The 22,055-nt window shown below is 38.7% G+C and overlaps 1 protein-coding gene across 7 annotated transcripts in view; it reads right to left on the bottom strand.

Annotated features, from left to right (window-relative positions):
- The window catches only part of LOC147181800 (sickle tail protein homolog), a 44,857-nt gene that overhangs the window by 19,593 nt on the left and 3,209 nt on the right, over positions 1-22,055 (bottom strand). For 6 of the 7 annotated variants that reach the window (XM_086094107.1, XM_086094141.1, XM_086094115.1 and 3 more), the window contains exons 2-12: positions 12,717-13,015; positions 7,911-8,079; positions 7,404-7,602; positions 5,980-6,073; positions 3,796-4,084; positions 3,428-3,692; positions 2,394-2,699; positions 2,174-2,278; positions 1,303-1,328; positions 674-840; positions 355-530 (exon numbers count right to left, since the gene is read on the bottom strand). In XM_086094107.1, the coding sequence (XP_085950233.1) occupies positions 355-530; positions 674-840; positions 1,303-1,328; positions 2,174-2,278; positions 2,394-2,699; positions 3,428-3,692; positions 3,796-4,084; positions 5,980-6,073; positions 7,404-7,602; positions 7,911-8,079; positions 12,717-13,015 (2,095 nt within the window). Of the gene's footprint in view, positions 1-354; positions 531-673; positions 841-1,302; positions 1,329-2,173; positions 2,279-2,393; positions 2,700-3,427; positions 3,693-3,795; positions 4,085-5,979; positions 6,074-7,403; positions 7,603-7,910; positions 8,080-11,924; positions 12,054-12,716; positions 13,016-22,055 lie in introns of those variants that run through there. The other variant, XM_086094124.1, reaches the window with a different exon arrangement.

The raw sequence follows: 22,055 nt of genomic DNA on the forward strand, positions 1-22,055 counted from the left end.
CAGGGGCACATTGTATAGAATATATATTGTGGTGATATTTATTTTTATTTCGTCTTCATGAGCATACTCAATATTGGAGTAATCCAAAAGTAATCCAGTTACATTACTTTAATATTATGGTACTTGGATTACGTTTCCAACTAAATTTTTTAGCAGGTAACTTGTAACTGTAACGGATTACATTTTTAAAGTAACCCTCCCAACCCTGTTCATAATGGAGTCCGAATTGTTTATCACCATGAAAACGGCAATTCACAGACAACTGCGGTGGTGGCTTCTACTTCTTCAGTTGTTTGTCAGTTGTCAACCACTTCCCTATATTGTTCTCGTGGTGAACAATTGTAGAAAGATCACCTGAGCTGTTTGAGTATTTTCTCTTCTGTAGCCAGGTATTGAATTCTCTCCTCCTCGATCTCAGCTCTCCGTCCAAATGTCCTCTCCTCAGACTGAACCAGGCGATCACACATCAACAACACCAGCTCCTGGCTAGCCATATGCAACATGGACCTCATGGATTGCTGCTGTGATATCTGTGATACATCAGCAAAAGGTTCAATGGGAGGCATGCGGACAGGATCCCCATCCGATGTTTTGAATTTAAAACAGACATACCTTAATGGCTTTGCAAACAAAACGTTGAAATACATAGATGTATAATATAATGGACAGTTACCTGCAAGTGTCTGAGTTGATTTAATTGCAGTCGTAGTTCAGACACATTGCTCTTAACGTGGACCAAGCGCTGCTGCAGCTCACTATCAGTGGTTGGGGCCGGAAGAGTCAGGGAAGCAGAGTTGATCACGTCATCCGCCGCACTGGTCGCCCGTGGCTCGGGCGGAACTGTTGGAAATCAAAGACAATATTTAAAATATGCTACTAAAATGTCACAAATGTAGCTATTTGCTTCTAACATACAACCAAATAAAGCACGACTTTTATTGTACAGTACCTTCAAGATCAAACAAATTGAACACAATTTGGAGTTCAATTTCTGTTTTTTTGTCACTTTCCGTTAAATGCACATTTAAGGCAACAGCAATACGAGAAGAGAAGAAGAATGCACTCCTCTCCAAATGGATTGGAACAGTATTGCCCCCTGCGTCTTCCCGAGGGGAAGGATGGCATTTTGTAATAATGGTGTTGGAAAGATGGTTTGGACTAAAAATGCCTGTCAATAGGACAACGCTTTGTTTTGAAAGTCACCCAAATCAAAGTGACACCAGCATCACAGAAACGTTTTTGGTCGATCTTCAAGGTCTTACTGTAATGTGGATTATGTCGATTAAATGATCCAAAACTCACCAAGGCGACTTTTCCCAGCACTTCCACTGCAAACAAACGTATACTTTAGTTAGTAAATATATTACAGGACTATTTCCCCAATGAACTCGGAACCATATTTTCCAGATTATAATATGCTACTTTTTGTCACACACTTTGAACCTGCGTCTTGAACAATCATATGGCTAATTTATGTATTTTTATGAACTAGCAAGCTTCATGCCGCTTTTATTTTCACCGAGTGCACTCTCCGACGTTTACCAAGTGTGCCTGATGCGAGAACATTGTCAAATGGTGCTGTGCTTTGGAAAGTAGTTATCGGTGTTGGGAAAGCAGCTTTCAATGGCCGATTTACAGGCGAGTGTTAATTAAAGGCACCCCCCCCCCCAATTTTTTTAAATATCGCATTTTACAATGCCTGTCGCTTATAGTCTATATAGCTTATAAATCTTTATTTTTCTTTTCTTTTTTCCAAATTTATCAATCAATCAATCTTTATTTTTATAGGACCTTTCATAAATTAAAATGCAACTCAAGGTGCTGAACAATTAAAACATCTATAATATAATAAAAAGGCCTCCCCCCCCAACCCCACAACATCCCTACGATCTTAAAAAATAATAATAAAATGCGTTCATTATAACTGTAAAAGTTTTGGTTTTTTTCCTGGAGAAATTACATTTGTGATTGTGTTGTTTTTTTCCCCAGAATTTTTAATCAAAAACAGGAAAATGTGTCTTATTATCCCATTATTGCTGTTGACTCAATTGACCCAGTGTTTCAGCAATTCACTTGTCTTATGTACCACATGTAACAATATTAAGTGCAAAGTAACATTTGTGGAATGAAAAACTACCAACGTAGAAGTATACAGTATAAATTAATTACAGACCTGAATAAGTCTTTGTCTTTTGGAATATCTCCTCCCACAGACAACGCATTATGTACCAGCCCTGCTAGACTGGCTATTTGCTCCTCCATTGCCTTCATTCTCTCACTGAAAAACAATATTTATATTAAATACACTTTACTATACACATTATTTACATAATATAAATTAATTAAATAAATATATTTTTGAAATCCCATAATATCTGTTCATCTGTGATCACCTCTGAGCATCAAAGGCATTCATGTGACCGTGAATCAGCGTTTCGGCTTGTCCCAGCGGGCTGTCCACAAACACGGACGAAGTGGACGAAGCGCTCCCTCTGCTTCTGTTCATCATCTCCACAGCACCTCCATTACTTTCCCGCCGCAGGGATCGACGAATCGGGGACATCCGCTCGGGTGAGACCAGGCCCACGCCTCCGATGATCTGCCCCTCATTCGTCCGGACTTCATTTAATCTGTGTGGGGAGGGAGGCGGGGTTGCTAATTGAGGAAATTGGCTGTCACCATATTTCCTACTTTTTTGTCTGGAAGAAGAAGAAAAAACAAGTGGAGAGGTTAGCAATTTTTTTTTTTAATTGACTTGGTAAAATATATATATTATGGAAGCGTATTGCATTCTCTTGAAAAAAAAAACAACTCCTGTTTTTCTGACTAATTTTTTGGGGGAGCTTTGTTTTTTTGAGTTTTTGTTTTCATTTTCTGTTTTTCAGAATATTTTTATATTTTTGTCAAAAAAATATTCTGAAAAACAGGCTGAAAAAAGTTATTCCGAAAAACAGCTGGTGTTCTGTTTTTTGGAGTAATTATATATTTTTTTACCTCTGAACTTCAAGTGACTTGTTGCTAATAGCGGAAGCGGACACTTTCCCGCATACCTCCATATGCAATAAGATGGTCATGTTTACTTGCTGGCTCGCATTAAAGGAATGAATGTGTATACTGTACTTTGTTCTCTAATCTCTGAGGGGGAAAAAACCCTTTAAAAAAAATATTCAGAAAAACTGAAAAATAATTATTTTATAAAACAGGGGGAAATTACTCAGAAAAACAAAAAATATTAAGAAAAATAGAGGAAAATAATTTTTTTTAACAGAAAAAGAAATTGGGAAAAAATATTCAATAAAACAGAAAAAAATACTAAAAAAAAACAAAGCTCCACCCAAAAATATATGTCAGGAAAAACAGGACTTTTTTCTCTCAAGTGAATGCAAAATGCTTCTGTAATTTATTTATTTATTTATTTATTTTTGACCTGTGCAGGGATTGCGTGTGTTGCTCAATGATGTCCCCGTAGCCCATCAGAGGCTTGATGGAAGCACGATACTGCTGTAAGCCCCCATGAATCCCTGTGACCCCAGCGTCTACCATTTCATGGGACAAAGAGCCACTACACTGGGAGGAGGCAAAGCTGCTCCTCCCTCCATCTTGAAGAGAGGAGCAGTAGGAGTCTGGGTAACGTGGGCCTCCCTCCCCATGGGCCACCAGGGCCATGCCCTTACAGCTGCCAGCATCTTCATCTAAGACACACAATAGACTTGTAAATGTCCAAAACATCATTATGACTCCCCACCACCTTTTTTGTGCCTATGTGGATGTATTTATCAATATATTTATTTTTACCAGGCTTGACATCTCTCCTTTCTAGTATGGCACTGCTGCTGGTGAATAAACTGCCGGATCGTCCTGCGCCTGACAGCCGGTCTCGGGGCAATGTGGGGCTGCCTGCATCCATCCCTCCCACTAAGCCTTGTGTGCTCCTCCCACCGTAGGCCATCCTGGATGGGGAAGAGGGCATGGAACGCACCATGGGTGGGGACATGGAGTCTTGCAAACTCTGAAGAGTGCTACGACCGGATGACGACAGTCTGTGGACCGGACTGTGGCTTCCGTAGAGGACTTCTTTGGAGATCTGCCAAAACAGATGAAATGTTCCTACTCATAATAAAAAATAAACAGAATACTTCAAATTTGGTGCAGACAAGTTGCTACTCAGTCTTCCTCAAATATGATTTCATTACGTTAGCTTGGCCATATCTAATGCGATTCATCTCCCTCTGCTCTGTTAATCTTGTTAACAGGCGTTCAGACATCACTGTACAAATTGAACCCAACAGCACATAATAATTGAGTAAATTTCCTTTGGCACTTGCTCATTCCGATTCATTTCAACATTAATGGAAAAGACGGGCTATAAAGCTGAAAAACATCTGTAAAGTTAGTTGCATCATTTTTTACATTTTGTGCCACTGCCAAAGTCAAAATAATTATGTATATTACTTTCTTTCGTGATATTTAAGAACCCGTTTAGCAATAATAATAATAAGGATTTATACAGGGCCCTCAAGGGTGACCCAAGGACTTTTAAGAATAGGCTATATAGAGTCGGAGATATGAATGACCTGACTTATGTTTTAATTTTTCCGTCAGTCGGCCGATTTCCTTGCAAAACAAGAAATACAAGTGCTGCATGGCGGCAGTGAACTTAACTCACTTCACAATTAGCAGTCGTTTATCAAATAGTGAATAATGATTCAAAAAAGAGGCTGCAAGCTGTTCAATGTTACTCCCACTTGACGTTTCCTTCCATTTGAATTTGGATTGATTCCACCTCACAGGATGTTGACTTGAATTTTAATTGCAGGAAGTGGAATTGAATTTGATGCAATTCTGAGAAACTCATTCTCATTACATAACAGTGCGAATGGGACATTGCATTTCACTAGTGTGCTCCAAACCAAATGTCCAGAATGTTTGGGCAGCCATTATAAAGACTTAGATAAAGAAAGGAAGGTGTTCTGGGAAATGAAGTCCAACAATGTGAAAGTTTTTACAATTTTAATGATCTATTTGAAACAATAACTTCACTACATACTACTACTACTATTTGCCATAATGACGTATAATATCTGTATGAAAAGCATGTTCTAAATAGGCTTATATACTTTGTATCACGAATTTCTTTTAACTTCATGGAATTTCAATTGTACTTCCTCCAATTTGAATTAGAATGACAATTCTGTTTCCTGTTTACCAATTGAAATTCAAATTCAAGAAGTGAATTTGAATTTAGAGCTCATTCTTAATTCAATTCTGAATTTCGTATGGCACTGTTTTACATAATTTACATTTTTGGGGCCAATCCCGATCGGCGAGTTTAAATTAACCGATCGCCGCTTGCCCCATTCGATGCGAGACACACGTCGCACTGCATATGCGTAGCAGCAGCGATTAACAGAATAAACTGGGTAGTTATGGAAACTGACAAGGAGGCTGCTTTCTTTCAATATCTTATCTGTCAGACAAGTTGGCGGCGGAAAGCTTGGAACCCCACAGTTGCAAAGAATTAGACCCCCTTACTGACAGAAATTCACAGTAATCCCAACAACTGGCTGCAAGTGATAGTGTATAATTGAGCATTTTGTAAACATTTTATAATTCAGCAGCCCCGAGGACATGAAACATGAACAAAAACTAGCTTGTCCTCTCGCACTTTACTGTGGGAGGCTCAACAGGAATTCTAACTTTCATTGACCCCAGTCAGTTTTCTTTTATGATGAAATGTGGTCTCATTAGTGGGAACATTTGGTGTCGTGTTCCCATCACGCGAGTAACGTAAATGCAATGGATGCAGTCAGAGTGGTAAAGCTACTATGACAAATGCTGCTTTGCACTTCTACTGAAGAAGTTTTTTTTCAGCCTCCCATTGATCAGGTTAGTCATTTATGTGTGAAATACTGGAGGGAAAAAAAACTCAATAAAAGGAAATACATATACATATAAATGAGCCCGTATGGAGTGACTCACCCTTCCTTCTGCGTTGGTTGGCCTGGTGTGGCGGTTGAACACATGTGATGGATCTTTATGATAAACCTTCAGACAGGAGTGAGATGTAATATTTCTGAAAGCAGATAACACATAATGTGACATGCCTTGTGTGAAGCCAAGGGTGCGATGTCAAAAGTTTACTGAATTGGATTTGTGCAGCAGCTTCCGCTTCAAAGCTTGTTTTGTCTGACAAAATGAAACAAATAGAAAACCACCCCATCATTTATTCTATGAGCTTGAGGTGATGTAAAATTCACAAAATCATTTTTCTCCGGCCATCTTCCCACATGACAAAAACATGTACAGTATGTTAGGATGCCATCAGGGTAGTAGGCTGTTGGAAATAACATCATACTATTTTATGTAAGTTGTTAACCTGAGCTCAGTGTTTATAACTGTTTATACCAGGGGTCCGCAACATTTCCTGTCAAAGGAGCCATTTAGGCCAAGTAATTCACACAAAAAATCAGTTTGGACCCGCAAAGCATTTGAGCATTATGATGATTGAAACGGTGTGTTAGTATTAGTCGAATGTAGCCCAAGACCTAAATATGCAGCATCCAATATGTAGAGATTCATTTTCTTCTACCTTTTGTCTTCTGTTTTTGGACTTTATTTAAATTTTTTGGGAGCATTTTCAGACTTAATTTTTCAATTTTTTTTTGACATTTCGGTCTCTGTCAAATGTCGGACATTTTTGGCAATTTTATGGTAATTTTCTGCCTCTCTTCTTCCTTTTTGGGGCATTTTATGGCTTTTTTATTTTTTTATTTTATTTTACTTTTTCCTCTTTTTATATAAATGTTCTCACATTTCTTCTTTTGTTTTTGTACATTTTATAGATACTTTTTGAACATTTTCTTTTTTGCCTTTTTTTTTTAAAATAAATGTTCTGACTTTTTTTGGTTGCAATTTTCGTGGACATTTTATTGTTACCTTTTGATCACCTTTTTTTTTCAAAATTAAATTCTCTGACATTTTTTGCAATTTCATGGACATTTTATTGTCATTTTCTGCTTTTCCTCTTCCTTTTTTGACATTTTATGGTCATCTTTTGGAAATGTTTAGGTAATTAAAAAAAAAACGTTTTCATATATTGTTCGTCTCTCTTTTATTGAATATTTAATTATTGTTTTAAAAAAATATATAAATCATGAATTAATTTAAAGAATATTTTATGTATATGTAAATTGAAATATATTTAAAACAATATTAATTTCTACAAATATTTTTAGAGATCCACAAGGGGGCCACAAGAGAAGGACTAATGAGCTACCATGTGGCTCCAGAGCCACATGGTAGCAGATCTCTGGTTCAGACCAACAGACAAGGCCTATAAGCTCCTGTCCTAATCCTACGCAAACTACTGCAAACACACCCAACTAATCTCCCGATGTCCTCACCTGATGTCCTCCAGGTCGAAGTAAACATTGCGACGTGTGTCTTTGATGTAAATGGCCATGTTGGGAGACTGAAGCTTCTTCATGGTGAGCTGCTGAGGAAAAGCAGTGACAAAGAGAGCCCGCAGAGTATCCACACTGTTGATCTCTGCAGGCATCCGGATCTGCTTGGTCTCATCTCCATACTGTAGATACAGCACACCTGGACAAGAAACTAAGAAGGTCAAGTCCTCGAAGAACCACATTGACTTTTACAATGAAACATCGATACACAAATGCGCATGTAAGTAAGCTTTATTTACTAACCCCATGAATCATTTTTTAGAGTACAAAATAGCATTTAGATATGAATTTGGCCGTGAGTGACACGTGCTCTATCCATGCTGTGCGCCATCCTAAATAAATTGAGATAGGCTCCAGCCGCACCCAGGCTGTGAAAATAATCATCAGTACTGCATATAGAAACAGGGTGGATGAATGCTATGGTTCTGAACGTGTGTATTGACATACCAACTGACTCTCTTGACTGACTGCTCGACCGTCCAATTGGTAGACTTGATCGGGCTTTACAACCCCTCGAGAAAGGAACTGTCATGGCGAGTGAGTCTCCGTCAGACATGTTCTCTGCAGCTAGTGCACCTTCACAGATGCTACTCTCAGGAGGTCGAGGGCTCCTCAACTAGATGGAACACACAAGCATAGTAATAGTTTGTGAGTGCGTGTCAGTGGGGGGCAGGGGAGGGAGGGTAAATCCTGGCCAAGCTCCATGTGGACGAACTGGCCCAGAGTGTGTGACTGCACCCATACTTTATAAATGGCATCATATAACTGAGCAGGTATTTCCCAAACAGCTCAATTGTGCTGTGTCATCACTTTTGCCTTTCCATCTCCAGCACCTTCAAGGCAAGGCTCACCTCCCACCTTGAAAACAGCTGACTCGGGTAATGTTTCATTTTCCAGCACGTCACACAACAAATAGAAAATATGCATACATTTCCGCATTAGACCTGCAAATATGATGCTTTGAAATGAATACCTGCCAAAAATGTTTTTAATCAAATGCAAGACAGCTGTCACATAGGATTACTCAAACAATTGTGATTGCGTGTTTGGGCTTGAAGCCCAGGGTGCTGTGTTTAATTTGCTGGATAAAGTGACTTGTGTTGGTACTTATAACTGTTGACATCAAGCAAATGCCTTCTCAGAGACAAAAATTTGAGGAAAGGAAAAGTTTACTGAACAAAACATATGCATGAGAGAAAGTCACATTTACCCATATTAACTCATTCACTGCCATTGATGGTGATAGACGTCAAAAAATTTGAACTATTTCTATTAGTTTAACATTTTTCCCCCACTTTTGTTAACAAGAGTAAGAAAACCTAGAAGAATATTATTGTACATTCAGCACAGATATAAAATGTGGGATTAATCGTGAGTTAACTATTGAAATCATGCGATTAATTACAATTACAAATTTTAATCGGCTGACGCCCCGAATTTTTTATAATTTAATCACCTGATGCCCCCTAATTTTTAATAATGTTTTCTTTAAAAAAATACAAAAAAATAAAAAATAAAAATTATTTAATGCCAGGATTTTCATACGCTTGTTAACAAAAGTGGAAAAAAAAGTTAAACTAATAGAAATAGTTCAAATGATTTTTTGACGTTTATAGTCGTGAATGGCAGTGAATGAGTTAATCTCAAAACCATAATCATTCACTGGATAATTATTTCAACAGCAAATGCGTACAAAATATATTTAAGAGGGTATCAGGATGGCAAAAACTGAGTCAAATAAATAAGCTGTGCGTGGCAACAATCAATAATAAAAGGTACATATTATGCAATTTTTCCTGATTTAAAACTGTTTGTAAGTGTCTTTAACATGCTGTTCTCTCTGTTTTCAGAACCCTATCGACATACCGTACATCTGTTTTTAGGGAGCAATCCTGTCTTGTATAAATCAGCCACTGTACAGTACACCTTGCCTCCCCTCTATCGGATGTGCCAATGATAGTGTGACTTTGCATTAAACGGACCACTGAGCAAAGAGGCTACTGTCAGCTACTTAACCTCAAATCCCCCCCAGGTCGGAAGAAAAAAAAGAAGACAATAATCACTAATCCACTGAATTAAATTGCCATATTGTCAATTAAGCACCGCACATTTCTGTGTTCACACCACAACAACACTGCTTTGTCATCTGCTACATGACATGTCCAAACACTGCCAACCGATATGTTAAGATTCGACTTATTTGGGGTGCCAAAAACTTTTCAGCAGCTCTTTTCTATTCATGTAATCAAGAGTTAAATAAAAACACAAATCTTTTGTTAGTTAGAATTTGTGAGGTCAAAGAACTTACCCCTTTCCTGCAGTATTTTCCTTTCTCCTCATAGTTTTTTGCCATTTACAAACTGCTAGCAAAATGTGTACCCTCACTTCACTCCTCCCCCCCCCCCCCCCCATCAAGTTGCTGACCAAAGCCACACCCCACACTAACATACACGTCCTTGAGATGTACACACGTGCATGTGAACATGCTGTTCTTAGCCACAGCTGCTACATTGCTAGTTGACCTATTAGGTATAGATTACTTTATAAGTCTCCTCTTGGGATAAATCGGCCGGACAGAAATTCCACATCACATGAATGAGAGAACAATTTCCAATCATCATGGTCTAGTAGTTATGTTCCATGTTGAGGAGGGGCTACTCCGAAAACTGACCCCATGGGGTTCATGGAATATTTTGGCAAGTTTTTATATTTTGCAATATTTGGATCCGTTTTTTTGTCTTGTTGAAAATCAAAATTTGTCCTGTGATGAGTTTAGCTGCTGCCCCCAGTGGCTTAGAGAAATATTGCAAGTGTCAGAAGTGACACACCAAATGTCAATGGCACTGTAATTATGTCTGCACACTATTATTTGGTACCAACACCCTGCTGAGGACTGACGGGTAGGCTAAATATGTGTTTGTTTTTTCATGTTTAGAAGCATACAAATAAAGGATTTTAACATTAATACTCAGTGTGTACACTTGGGACTTCCAACCTCTCTCTTGAAAAAAAAAAAAGATTCGATAGTGGCAGCCCTAAAAGTGGCTATTTATTTATTTGTATTTTTATTTATTTTTTAAATCAAAGCATTTGGACAATTCTAAGTTAAAATGGCTGTAAAAGGTGATCTTATACCAAAATAGTTCTTTATTGATTTCATACTCAATTAGTCAATAAATTGTTGCACCTCTAGCATTGGCTCAAATATTGTTGTGGCAGAGAAAGAAAAATGTCAGACCAGTATGAGACCACATCAACCAAACAGTTTATCAGGAAAGGGGAGAAACCTCTAGCCCTAATAAAGTGCCTCCACCAAGCAGCACAATCTTTAGATTTGAATGATGACCTGGGAAAGAGAATACTGTACTTTTCCTCTACATTGGGAATAACTGAAACTCAGACAGCATCAATGTCGATGTACTGTACTGAATAGGAAACTCTTTAGTTAAAGCATATATTGGAATGCAGGAGGAAATCTGGGTACCCAGAGAAAAGCCATGCAAATGCCACACTTGAAGGCAGTAGCCTGGATTTGAACCCCCAACTTTAGAAATGTGAGGCGGTCAAATGTGCTAAATTGTTAACTACTCGATTACTGTGCCTCTTCTATGTGTATCTACATAGAGTTTGGAATATAATATTCCAAATACATTCTATTGATTCAAATAATGACAATGATAACATGTCTTGTGTGAGAGACAAAACAGTACAAAATCTCACAGACTGTTTATTTTTTGGTTTTGATTTGCCAAAAGTGAAAGCCACTGCAAGTTTGTAAACAATGGCACACACAACAAGATTGAGATAATGACATCCAGCCATTATAATACTACAACCGTGTGCAAATTTGCAAATTATTTTTGTAGCATTGTGCCTTCTTGTGCTGCATGTAGTGCCATGTCACAGAACTCATCAAATATCTGTGGTTTACATATTTTAAGAAACTAGGAGAAATGACCACATCACCATAAATCACATCTCAGAAACTTGACGATAATCTCATTTAAGTGTAATTTTTTCCCCCTTCCGCCCAGCATTAAATGGACATTTACTGTGGAAAACGCCTACCATTAAAAAGCCTGATTGAAAGTGTATCCAAAACTGTACCGATGGGGAAAACAAGCAAAGAAACGCACATTCATGGTGGAGGGAAAAGCAGTGGTGGAAGTATATAACTTGCGATGTCATAAGAAAGGAAGCAAGGAGCAAAGAAAAGACAACAACAAAATAAAGGTTGTTCCCCTCTAAGTTAATACCAGCGCATGAAAAAGTGAACGATTAAGCAAGGCAAAATGCGTACGCACGCAGAAATCAAATCAAACATAATTTGTCTGTTGAATTTCCACATTATGCAGGTAAACCTGTGTCATGATTGGCTGATGTTGGCCAAGACAGCAGATTTTTTTTTAAATCGTTGAAGACAGCAGAACATACAAATCATTTGCGCTTCAAAAAGCTTACCTGATGAGCGACGTGACGTCACTTCCAATTGTTAGCAGTCAGTGTGCGTTAAAAATATATATATTTTTCTCGCTGTCCAGCTGCATTCTAACTACGGTATGTATGTGTGTGTTGTGTGTCCGAATGAAGTGCACTGACAAACCCCACCTCTTCTCTGTGACAACAAAACTCCACCTCGGCAAATAATGCTGGCTGTACCTGTTCGACTAGCAGCACAACTGTCACATTTCACGTTATGGCACGACAAGACGCAGCAACGAGTCAGGAAATCTTCAGATTTGAACAACACGCACGCACGCACGCACGCACCAACGCACAGTAGAGGAGGTGGTTTCTTCTCTATTGAATTTGGATTCATTTAACAATGCAATCGGGTTACTTAGTGGGTACGTGTAAAAAGTCGCAACTCGCCAGATGCAAGGAATTAATCAAAGAAAATATAGGCAACACTCTAAAAAGAGTTAACTTAATACCTTCAATTGGTAACATACAATTGAATTAAGTTAATCCAAAGTAATAAATAAGTTTAATGAACTGTTAATTAATTCACTCTGGATTAATTTAGTTGGTTCAACAATTTCGTTTTTAGAGTGTACAACTGTTGTAATGTGTAGCCTAATAATTAACTATCAGATTCTGTCTGATTATGAATGTATTTTTTTGGGGTCTGATTATGAATGATTAGGATTGCTGTACTTGTCCGTTTATGCTAAATATAATCTACTGTATATCAATACACAATCAATTTAGAATTTAGAAACAGCTCTTTGAGAGAATGAATCGTGACGTTACCTGTTCTCTCATGCGTTCCTGATGTCCGAGAATGATGGCAGCATGGTGTGGATACTTCTGTCTCAGGTGATCCAGGAAGGCTTCCTTCTTTCTCTCCACTTCGGAGTGCTGCATGAGTAGGCTCTCCAGGTCACTGTCCCGACTGTTGGCAGCGCAGCTTCGGGGTAAGGTGCTCGAAGAGTGTGGAGCTCCATCCGGGTTGCACAGAAGGTTGTTGTTCATGTGATGTTTCTTCGGGAGCTGATGCTCACTTTTTCTGTCGGCGGTGCAAGACGAGGGCGCAACGGATGGCGCGTGCCCTGCGATGGATGGAGGGTGGATGGCAGGATGAGGCAAGGGCAATGAGAATACAGAGAAATAGAGAAGTGAAGGATTTGAACAATGACGGAGAGAGAGAGTAAACTACATTCTGCTCGATGTCTCATGGTGCAAGTGCTACTTTATCATCTTTGCTATTTGCGAACTAATTGATAATAAATGCATCATCTCAAGTAAAAAATCTGATTCAATACCCAAATGGACAATTGGAGATTATCACGTGTATCATACATGTATAGTTTAGTGGCCATTCAGGGTTTACTTTCATGAATGTGTACCAACAATTTTGTCCACATAGAAATATATTTAACTTAACTTTGACCTAAATTCAAGCTTTCAGCAAACATGCACTAAAATGTCAAAAATAATGACCAGGTTATGTAGGCAGCATTAGTAGAGACGCTCGTTTATACAGTTTATCAGCAAAAAAAAAAAAAAAAAAGATTTGGTGTTGATTTGCCCTTTAAGTGAGAAATCAATTATCTAGACATTTACTATGCAAAGTTGCAAACATTTCTGTTTGGCAAACACATGATGTCTCAGAATCATATTTCGGACTTGCCTAACACAATGCATGGAAACTTGATGCTCAAAAATGAAATAGTCTAATAAATAAATATATATATATATATATATATATATATATATATATATATATATATATATAGCATTTATGTGGTCTTCAATTTTAGCACACATAAGAAAAGCGAGCTAGTTCTGCCGTGGTACAGAATATTTGCTGCCCCAGGAAATTCGGCCTCAACCTTTGCTCTTTTCACATTCAAACACAAGCTGCAGCGACTGAATAGATATTGCTCAGGGCACGAAAAGTTCAAAAGGAAAATTCTCTAGCATAGGGGCTCTGTGCTGGAAAAGGAAGATCCAGAAGTGGATGTTAGCAATCAATTCCACTGCTTTGGCTTCAATTTTGACCAAACTTTCATTTGTGTGGATTTGAAATTACTTTTCCTGCCATAGAAAATAAAAATGTATTTGTTCCAGGGTCAAACTATGGCTAGTACAAGCATTTAACAAAATATGTTAATAAATTAAAAGGTTAAAAATAGAAAAATAAAACAATGTAATGTAAATGGTACTTCATTTATTTAGCGCTTTTCCACCTTACAATGCCCTCAAAGCGCTATATTTTGACTACTCATTCACCTACTGATGAAGCAGCATCAGGAGCAACTGGGGATTCACTTTCTTGCTCAAGGATACTTCGACATGTTCACCACAGGGTTGTGAGACGACCACTCAATCACTGAACCACATCGACCCCAATGATGATTCATTTATACAAGGGGACTTGAAACACATTTCAAAACATTTCTAATCTATTCCCCCCCCCCCCCCCCCCCATGTATGTACTGTATGTATACAACAAAGCTTTTGGGAGCCAGCATACAAAATTAAATAAAAAAAAATACGGAAAGAGTATTTTTTTTGTGTGAAAAATGGGTCATCCTGGCCAAATAGTCCCTTTAAAGTTGAAGTCACAAGTTTCCTATTAGGCCGGTTATTCTTTTCATCACTTTGGCCAACCAATAGCTGCTGGGCAAAAGTATTGGGACATGCTGGAGTTTTACCACCTTGAATTTGAATCTGCTTCTTTTTGAATATGTGTTTATAAAAGAACCAATGCAGATGCCGAAGTACAGTATTTGAGAAATGTGTTTTGCCTTTGTCCTGGTGCGTAGGCTATCTTTGAGTAACACGGTTTCTCCAAACTGTCAGGACTGTCCTTTTCACACCTTTCCACTGACTTTAGAAAAGACAGTGAAAATCCAGGGCAAACTGTAGAGGAAAGAGAATATGCACAGGGCTCCATACGTAATCCCTAAATGTTACTCCTCTTCTTCATATGATCCCCGAAGGCTTAAATCCCTGGATACTATGAGTTCATAGCTCACATCATGCCATGCGTGTTGCCTACATAAATTTCTGCTGATGTGAGGTGGATTCAACAGAAGGTCCCACAGCTGATTTAAAGTGACTCCCATCAGGCCCTTGTAAGCACCACTCACACATCTTGAAGTAACGGCTGGGCCTTCTCTGGGATTTCTGACTTTTCATGTTGTTGTTGATGATGATGATGAGCTTGAATGAACTTCCTATTAAATTTGTGTAAAAGACCAATATTGGTTATATTTTAATGAGCAGCAATAACCTTGTTAACTCAACAGAGGAAGATTTATCAAGCGAGTATCTGCTGCTGATAAAGTTTGGAGTCACAGTTGAGCTAGTGGTGGACTGACTTGGGTCACAAATACAGCTTTTTAAAAACTCTTCTCAGCCATAATTTGGGAATTTTGATCTTCCTTACATTCTTTAGATATTTAACTCGTTCTCGGTCAATGTGGTCGTCCTGTCACGGTAGGCTGTACTTGTGGACCCAAGTGTGGGGAGGGAGAGCGAGGAGGCCGAGGTAGAGTCCAGAAAACAAAAGGGTTTTATTAATTAAACAAAAACAAGGTGGTGCACAGCGTGCCAACAAGAAACACCCAAAAACAACAAGGCCCTAAATGCAAGCGGACTCAAATAGTAAGACATGTGGGAAATGAAAAAACCGGACTAAGGCCCGGTCCAGACGGAAGCAAACCCGGCTTCGTTCCTCAAACAAATCTCGTACACACAGAAGCATTTCAAGACTTGCGTGTGTCCAAAAGAAGACGCTGAGGACGTTTCACGGCTGTAATGTATATGCCAAGTCTGGAGTGGCGCTGTAACGCAGCCACAGGGAGTTAACGGAAAGCGTAGAAGAAGAATCAGCGAAGACACTTTTTTCCCCCTAACTTTATTGCAATCTACAGAACAAACATGGCTTTGCATGTATCAAAACAACATGGAATGATTCAAGTACAACACCGCTTGTTGAACGTGGGAATAAAGAAGCAAAATATTTTGCTGCAAAAGCATAAGCAAGCTAAAGAAGCTGCGCAAAACGACTACGACACGGCTATCCGCCATTGTTGTTGACAGACTGACGGTTCGCACGCAGTCACGTGAGAATTGGCGCACACGTCATCAATCTGCGACAATGCGTCGTCATCGAGCTGCGACCATTACGTCATCGCTGGGGGAGTATCCTGCATATGGTGTCCAGACGGACGCGTACGGGGCGCATTTTCCACGCCGAAACCGCGCCATCGTGTAGACGAACGGCCTGAACGGTAAGAAACTTGTGAGGATACATTGAAACTGACTTTCGTGTGGACGGGGCCTATATACACCAGGACTAATGAGAGACACCTGGGAACACAATAGGCCGAGGGCACCGATTGGTCAGAAACACTGCAGGGAAGAAACACACACGTGGACGTGATCAGACAATAACGAGACAAGGGGAGAAATCAGGAACACATGACAAACTCCAACCACAGGCAAAAACAACAAACGCACCCATAATAAACTAAATCCAACCCCTAAAAAAACAAAACACTTCCACTAAACCGCTGTAACACAAGTACACTTACAATGCACTGAACGTGTTATAGATAAATTGATCTGAACTCCACTTAACCTTTGTGCTGTAGCTGTAAATATGAAAACCACGAAGGTCTATACAACTATAAATACGTAAACACGCATAAATTGATGGCTCGGAAATTCTAGTACATTGCACACACATTCCTTTGCAAAAACAAACTTGTGGGCTCCAGTGACATTTGAAAAAGAAATTGAGGCCCAGCAGTGTTTGATGCACTCAACAGAGACTTCTCATGGCTGCCTTGTCACGTTCAGACCTTTGCTGCAAAGGTCACGTAGTGAGATCTCGTCTTAATGTTGTCACTTCGGCTTGTTATGGCCTCAGCTCAACCACAAAATGTCACAACACATCCATTTGATAATAATTACAAAACTGCATTCGAATATGTGATGTAATCTGCAATAATGGGATATTGAATCACCATCTCATTCGCTTAATGTATGGAATATTGAATAATACTAATACTGTACTGAAACTATCATACTGTATAATTATAGCTAAATAATAATAACTGTTACTGCTCAAAAGAAACAAAAATATGTTTATTTACAGTATACAGTATACATGTCAAGGATACTTCAAAGGAGCTCCAGGGGAGCTGGTTATCAAACTCGCAACCTTCAAGTTGAGGGATCCACCACATGATCCAAGCATTTCGCAAAGCATACTTGTGCAAGACCTGAGCAAGCACCGTTTTTTTTCTTCTCTCATCCTAACCAGAAATGTGCACGTATGATTTTTCATGACGATAAAAATGAGAAGTGACAAAGGATCCTTTACAATCTTGATGCTGCATGTACCATCACAATTGTCCATCCCCTCCCTCTCGCTCCCTCCGCCCCAATCCTTGACAAAGTAGATCTGATTGATCTAGTTCAGTGGAGGCCTGGAGGGAGATCGTAGCTTTTGACTGTGCTGGGCAGCACTGCGTGGATATGTGGCTCGCAATTTGGACAGCCACTCCATCAATTAGCTCGTTACGTTTGTTGACATTGTCCAATTAGACTTTTTTGGGTACGAAACCAAAAATGGGTGCTCATGCAGTCTTGTGTTGCTTTGATTCCTCATTGGACCTCAGATTATGTAAAATGTATACACTATAGGTATGGGGATGCACCAAATGTAATACTATACACTAGTATCTGCTATATAAGCGTAAGTAAGCTATTCATTTCAATAATATATATGTTTACACGTTTTGAATATGTACAGATTGACAGATATTCACATCACAGATGATGACATGTCAATGATGCTCTGGCTAAGGTTTTATAAGTCAAAGAGGTGGGGAACAAAAACAGGAATATCAAAACTAGTGATGGGAAAATGAAGCTTCGTGAACCTCTTGCGACTCCTCTAGATGGCGCTCTTGGTTTAAAATGGGACTGGAGAGGAAAAAAACGCCGAATGGCTGGTGGGAAGAAATGTATTTATTTTTATGTGACGATTTTAAGTGTGCCGCGCCGCGTCCCGCTCCAAATGCCCTACAAATGCGTCATTCGCCGGTGCGAAGTACTGTACATTGACTATAAAGTGCAATTGCACAGCCAGAAAATACTTAGTTGGCTCACACCGGATTTGGTGTTTAATGTATTCACCAACATGTCTCTGATGTCTGCGGTGTGGACGCATTTCAATTGATAGTGTGCTTTGTTAAAATGCCCGTGCTAAATAAGCCTAAATATTTTATAATAATATTATAATTTTAAATAATTATAATAAATGCAATGATAATACAAAATTGAGATAATTTTTTTCCTGCGTTTCAGTTTTCGGCCAAGCATTTCTCATTTTTGGTTTCGGCCCCCCAATTTTTTTTCGGTGCATCCCTAATTTATTTAGTTTAGTTATTTATCACGATGATTTCTTCATATTATTCTTTTTTTATTTTTTTTATTTTACATCCTGTTTTCGTTAGTTTTATGAGCTGGAAGCCCAAATAATGTAAAAATAAACTAATAAATACTTGAAATCACTTGAGTTGTGAACCCTGAATCTATAATCTATGAAAGTTTGACTTTTTGAACGGAATTATGGAAATTATTCAACTTTTCGAGGATATTCAAAAAATTTTTTGATGAGCACCAGTAATCTAGCATAACTAACTCGTATAGCTAAGTAAATCATAGCTTATTGGTTGCAATGTAGCAGCTAAGATCGGCTTGCTTAGAGAGTGGTGTGGGTTTGATAAGAGATATGAGAAGTGGGGAGGAGTAAAGCGAGTGTATTCAAATCTTGAAAGCAGTTGGAAAATGTGCTAACTTGAATTGTACCGCTGAAGCAACATTTCGAGGTGTTGACGGGGAAATGGAGCAGATGTTGTTAAGTTGCGAGAATGATTCGTAAAAAAAAAGAAAAAAAAGCCACATTTAATTGGGGAAGTTGGTTGAGCGATGTCATGGCTGGCCAATATGGCTGCGAGCAGTAGCTGTCATGGCGTTTCGACAAATGCGTTCAGGAAGCTATTACAAGCTTGCTTTAATACAATCAGTATAACAAAAAAATGTTTGGAGATTTTCTTGATAAACTATACATATTTCTTCTTCGGACCACCACAGGTACACTTTAAAGGTCAAAACTACAGCTGAAGCAAAAGGAGATGCAGGGAAGGGACAAGATCTTCGACCCCGCAAACTCAAACTAACTGACCTTTGAAAATATATATTTTTATTATCATATAAGGAATTTGGCTTTGGTGGTTCCACTGTACCACACTGAATTCTCAGCATTAAACAGCATTGAGTTAAGCAGGCGGTCATTTAAACAAAAACAAAAACAGAAGGTACAGTAGGCTATATAGAGCACGACCCAGGCGAAGATAATCTACGTAAATAAATGCAATAAATGTGTCGGCATAAGTACCAAATGAGATTGCCCGCTATATAGTGGACATAAATAAAAACCTAAAGCTAAACCAGACATACAGTATTCCAAACACATGTTGAATTTCTAAATGGAAATCTACAACTGAAATAACTGCTTTCTTCTCGTTTGCAACACAATACAACACATCATTTCTGTGGGCGTGTCTAAAAATAAGTGCAAGAAATTGTGCCATGAGTTTTATCCGAAGAGACATGTAGCTCAATGCGTAGCCTGGATGATCAAAAATACGCTCTGAAGATGTTTTCAGACCAAGCAGCTGTTTCCCAGGGCACTTATTGCTCAGTGGTGTGGAGTGTAGCAGATTTGAACAATAAGATATAAAAAAAAAACTTTGGGGCTTTAAATAGGAAGTCTCATATGAAATTGTGCTGCTGCTGTCGGATCGAATTAAGAACATGGTAAAGCAGCATCCACTGGGATTTGTAAAACGAGTAGAAGAGAAAGAAAATGTGCTTAGAGAGACACACGACAAGACACCGACATGAAACGACATGAGACAATGAAACAACATTTGGGCGCCATGAGCTTAATGTTACTCCTGCCAATCAAACAAATACACCTAAGAAGTTTAATTGAATTCATTCCAGAAGACGGTCACACATTATGACCAGTATGGCAATTACTTTAGAACACCAGCAATGACTTTATTCCCTTTGCAAAGCATTGGAATCAGGGCTGTTCATAAAATGTGAAGGCAAAGTCACTTGAACCCAGTTTATTGATCTAACGTGCAATTGACGCATTGGTCATGTGACATTCACAAGCTGAGCCATGATTGGTCATTATCTGAGCTCTCAGCAGCTGTGGTGTCATTTTCAGTCGACAGCAAGTGACATAAATGCATCCCCCTGAGATGGATTTTGTTAATTAATTAGTTACATTCAGCAGATGCAGACAACCCCGCTTAAAGGTCTCATATTATATTACTTTTTAACATACTAAAATAGTTCTCAAATGTGTAAAAGACATGCCTGTGACATGCATTCGTCAAAATTGACTTTGGATCTAATATTTTTGCTGTCCCTAAATCAGCCAAAAAACGCTCTGTTCAAAACAGCCTGTTTTAGGGGCGTGTCACTTTTATGTAAATAGCTGCACCAGGCCACGCCAAGGCCAGAGTGATTTCGGTCATAGTAGCCATGTGCTAATGTTTTGAGTGGAAACGACTGGCCATAGGAGCAAAGTAAAAATAAAAATACAGACATGTCTTTTACACATTTGAGAACTATTTTAACATGTGGAAAAGTGGCGTAACGTTTTACCATAACTAAAAGTAGCATAACGTTACTACAGAGACTATGGTTATTTTGCCATAACCGGCAAATCTCCTGCGAACGTTATTTTGCCGTGAATGCTTGTAGACATTTACAAGCGGTTATGAATAACACAAATGTGTACATTTAGGCCACAGCGCGGTCGCAACGTGCAAGCCGTCTCGTCGAGACCACTTGGCGGCCGGTTAGCATCACAAAGTCATGTCAACTAGGTGGCGAGTTGCCAGTCACGGCAAAGTAACCACCGCGGATTGTATCTTGACAAAACAATACACAACCGATCCATATTATCCAACCACCGTCTGCTTTATCATATCTGACCTCTTGTAACCAAACAACCTTCACACGACAAATAAGGCTCCCACTTTAGGCACTAAAAGTACATCAGTAGTATGGTAGAAGGTGCACATCTCTTATTGTAAAAGATAGGAAGGAAGGCTCTGAACAGGCTTTCACTAACAAAACAGTCCTTTGAGAAATGTTGTCGGTACACGTCCTTCAAAAATAAAATTAATCCACTGTCTTCTCAAAGACTTTGGACGAAGGAAGCAACCACTTTTTCCTGATCATTGTTTGTTCCCCTCTCCGTGGAGCTTTTGCTAGCAGGGGAGAAAAAGAAAGGAGCAGCCAGCTTCTCGAATTTCAGTGGGCGTGACAAATCTTTACCAGAGGTGGCGCCACTAACCCGAGGGGGCTGGCTCGAGTGCACTTCCGTGTCTTTTTGACATCACTAAGTCACGGAAGTTTAATCCGCCCGTTTGAAGCACACGTTTTAGAAAGGAGGAGAAAGCTAAAGAAGTGACGGACGGACTTTTTTCATACCTGGTTGGAATGGAGACAGGCCGGGGAGGCATATTATTGATTGAAAACCCCACTAAAGTGCATTTTCATATTGACACCTGATTTTGCCACTTTCCTTAATTGTAACAGTGACATTTATGAACATTGTTTGGTTTTATTAAAAATGAAATAAAATACTTTTTTTTTTTTTTTACTTAATTATTAAAAAAAAAAGAAGTGTTTTCTTGATTTCACTTAACATAAATGGGCTATTTTTTTTTTTTAATAAAATAAAAAATACAAAAAATAAAGACAGTCTTTTTAGACTTGACTTAACATAAATACATTTTTTAAATAAGAATATTAAATAAAAGAAATCTTTATAAAATGTAATACATTTATAACATACATTGTTTATAAATACATTTTGAGACCTTCTGCAGTCACAACACAATCTGGTGGTACTTGATTGCATGATTTCCACTTCAAATAAAGATTGCGATCATGAGTGCGTGATTGCATTATTATTATTTTTACTTGTTGCAGTGTTTTTGAACCGAGATAACACTTTGTGGACAGCACAGACAAATA

The sequence above is a fragment of the Leptonotus elevatus genome, chromosome 1, assembly GCF_054856555.1.
Source record: "Leptonotus elevatus isolate MCC_2025b chromosome 1, RoL_Lele_1.0, whole genome shotgun sequence".
In the NCBI taxonomy this organism is placed as follows: domain Eukaryota; kingdom Metazoa; phylum Chordata; class Actinopteri; order Syngnathiformes; family Syngnathidae; genus Leptonotus; species Leptonotus elevatus.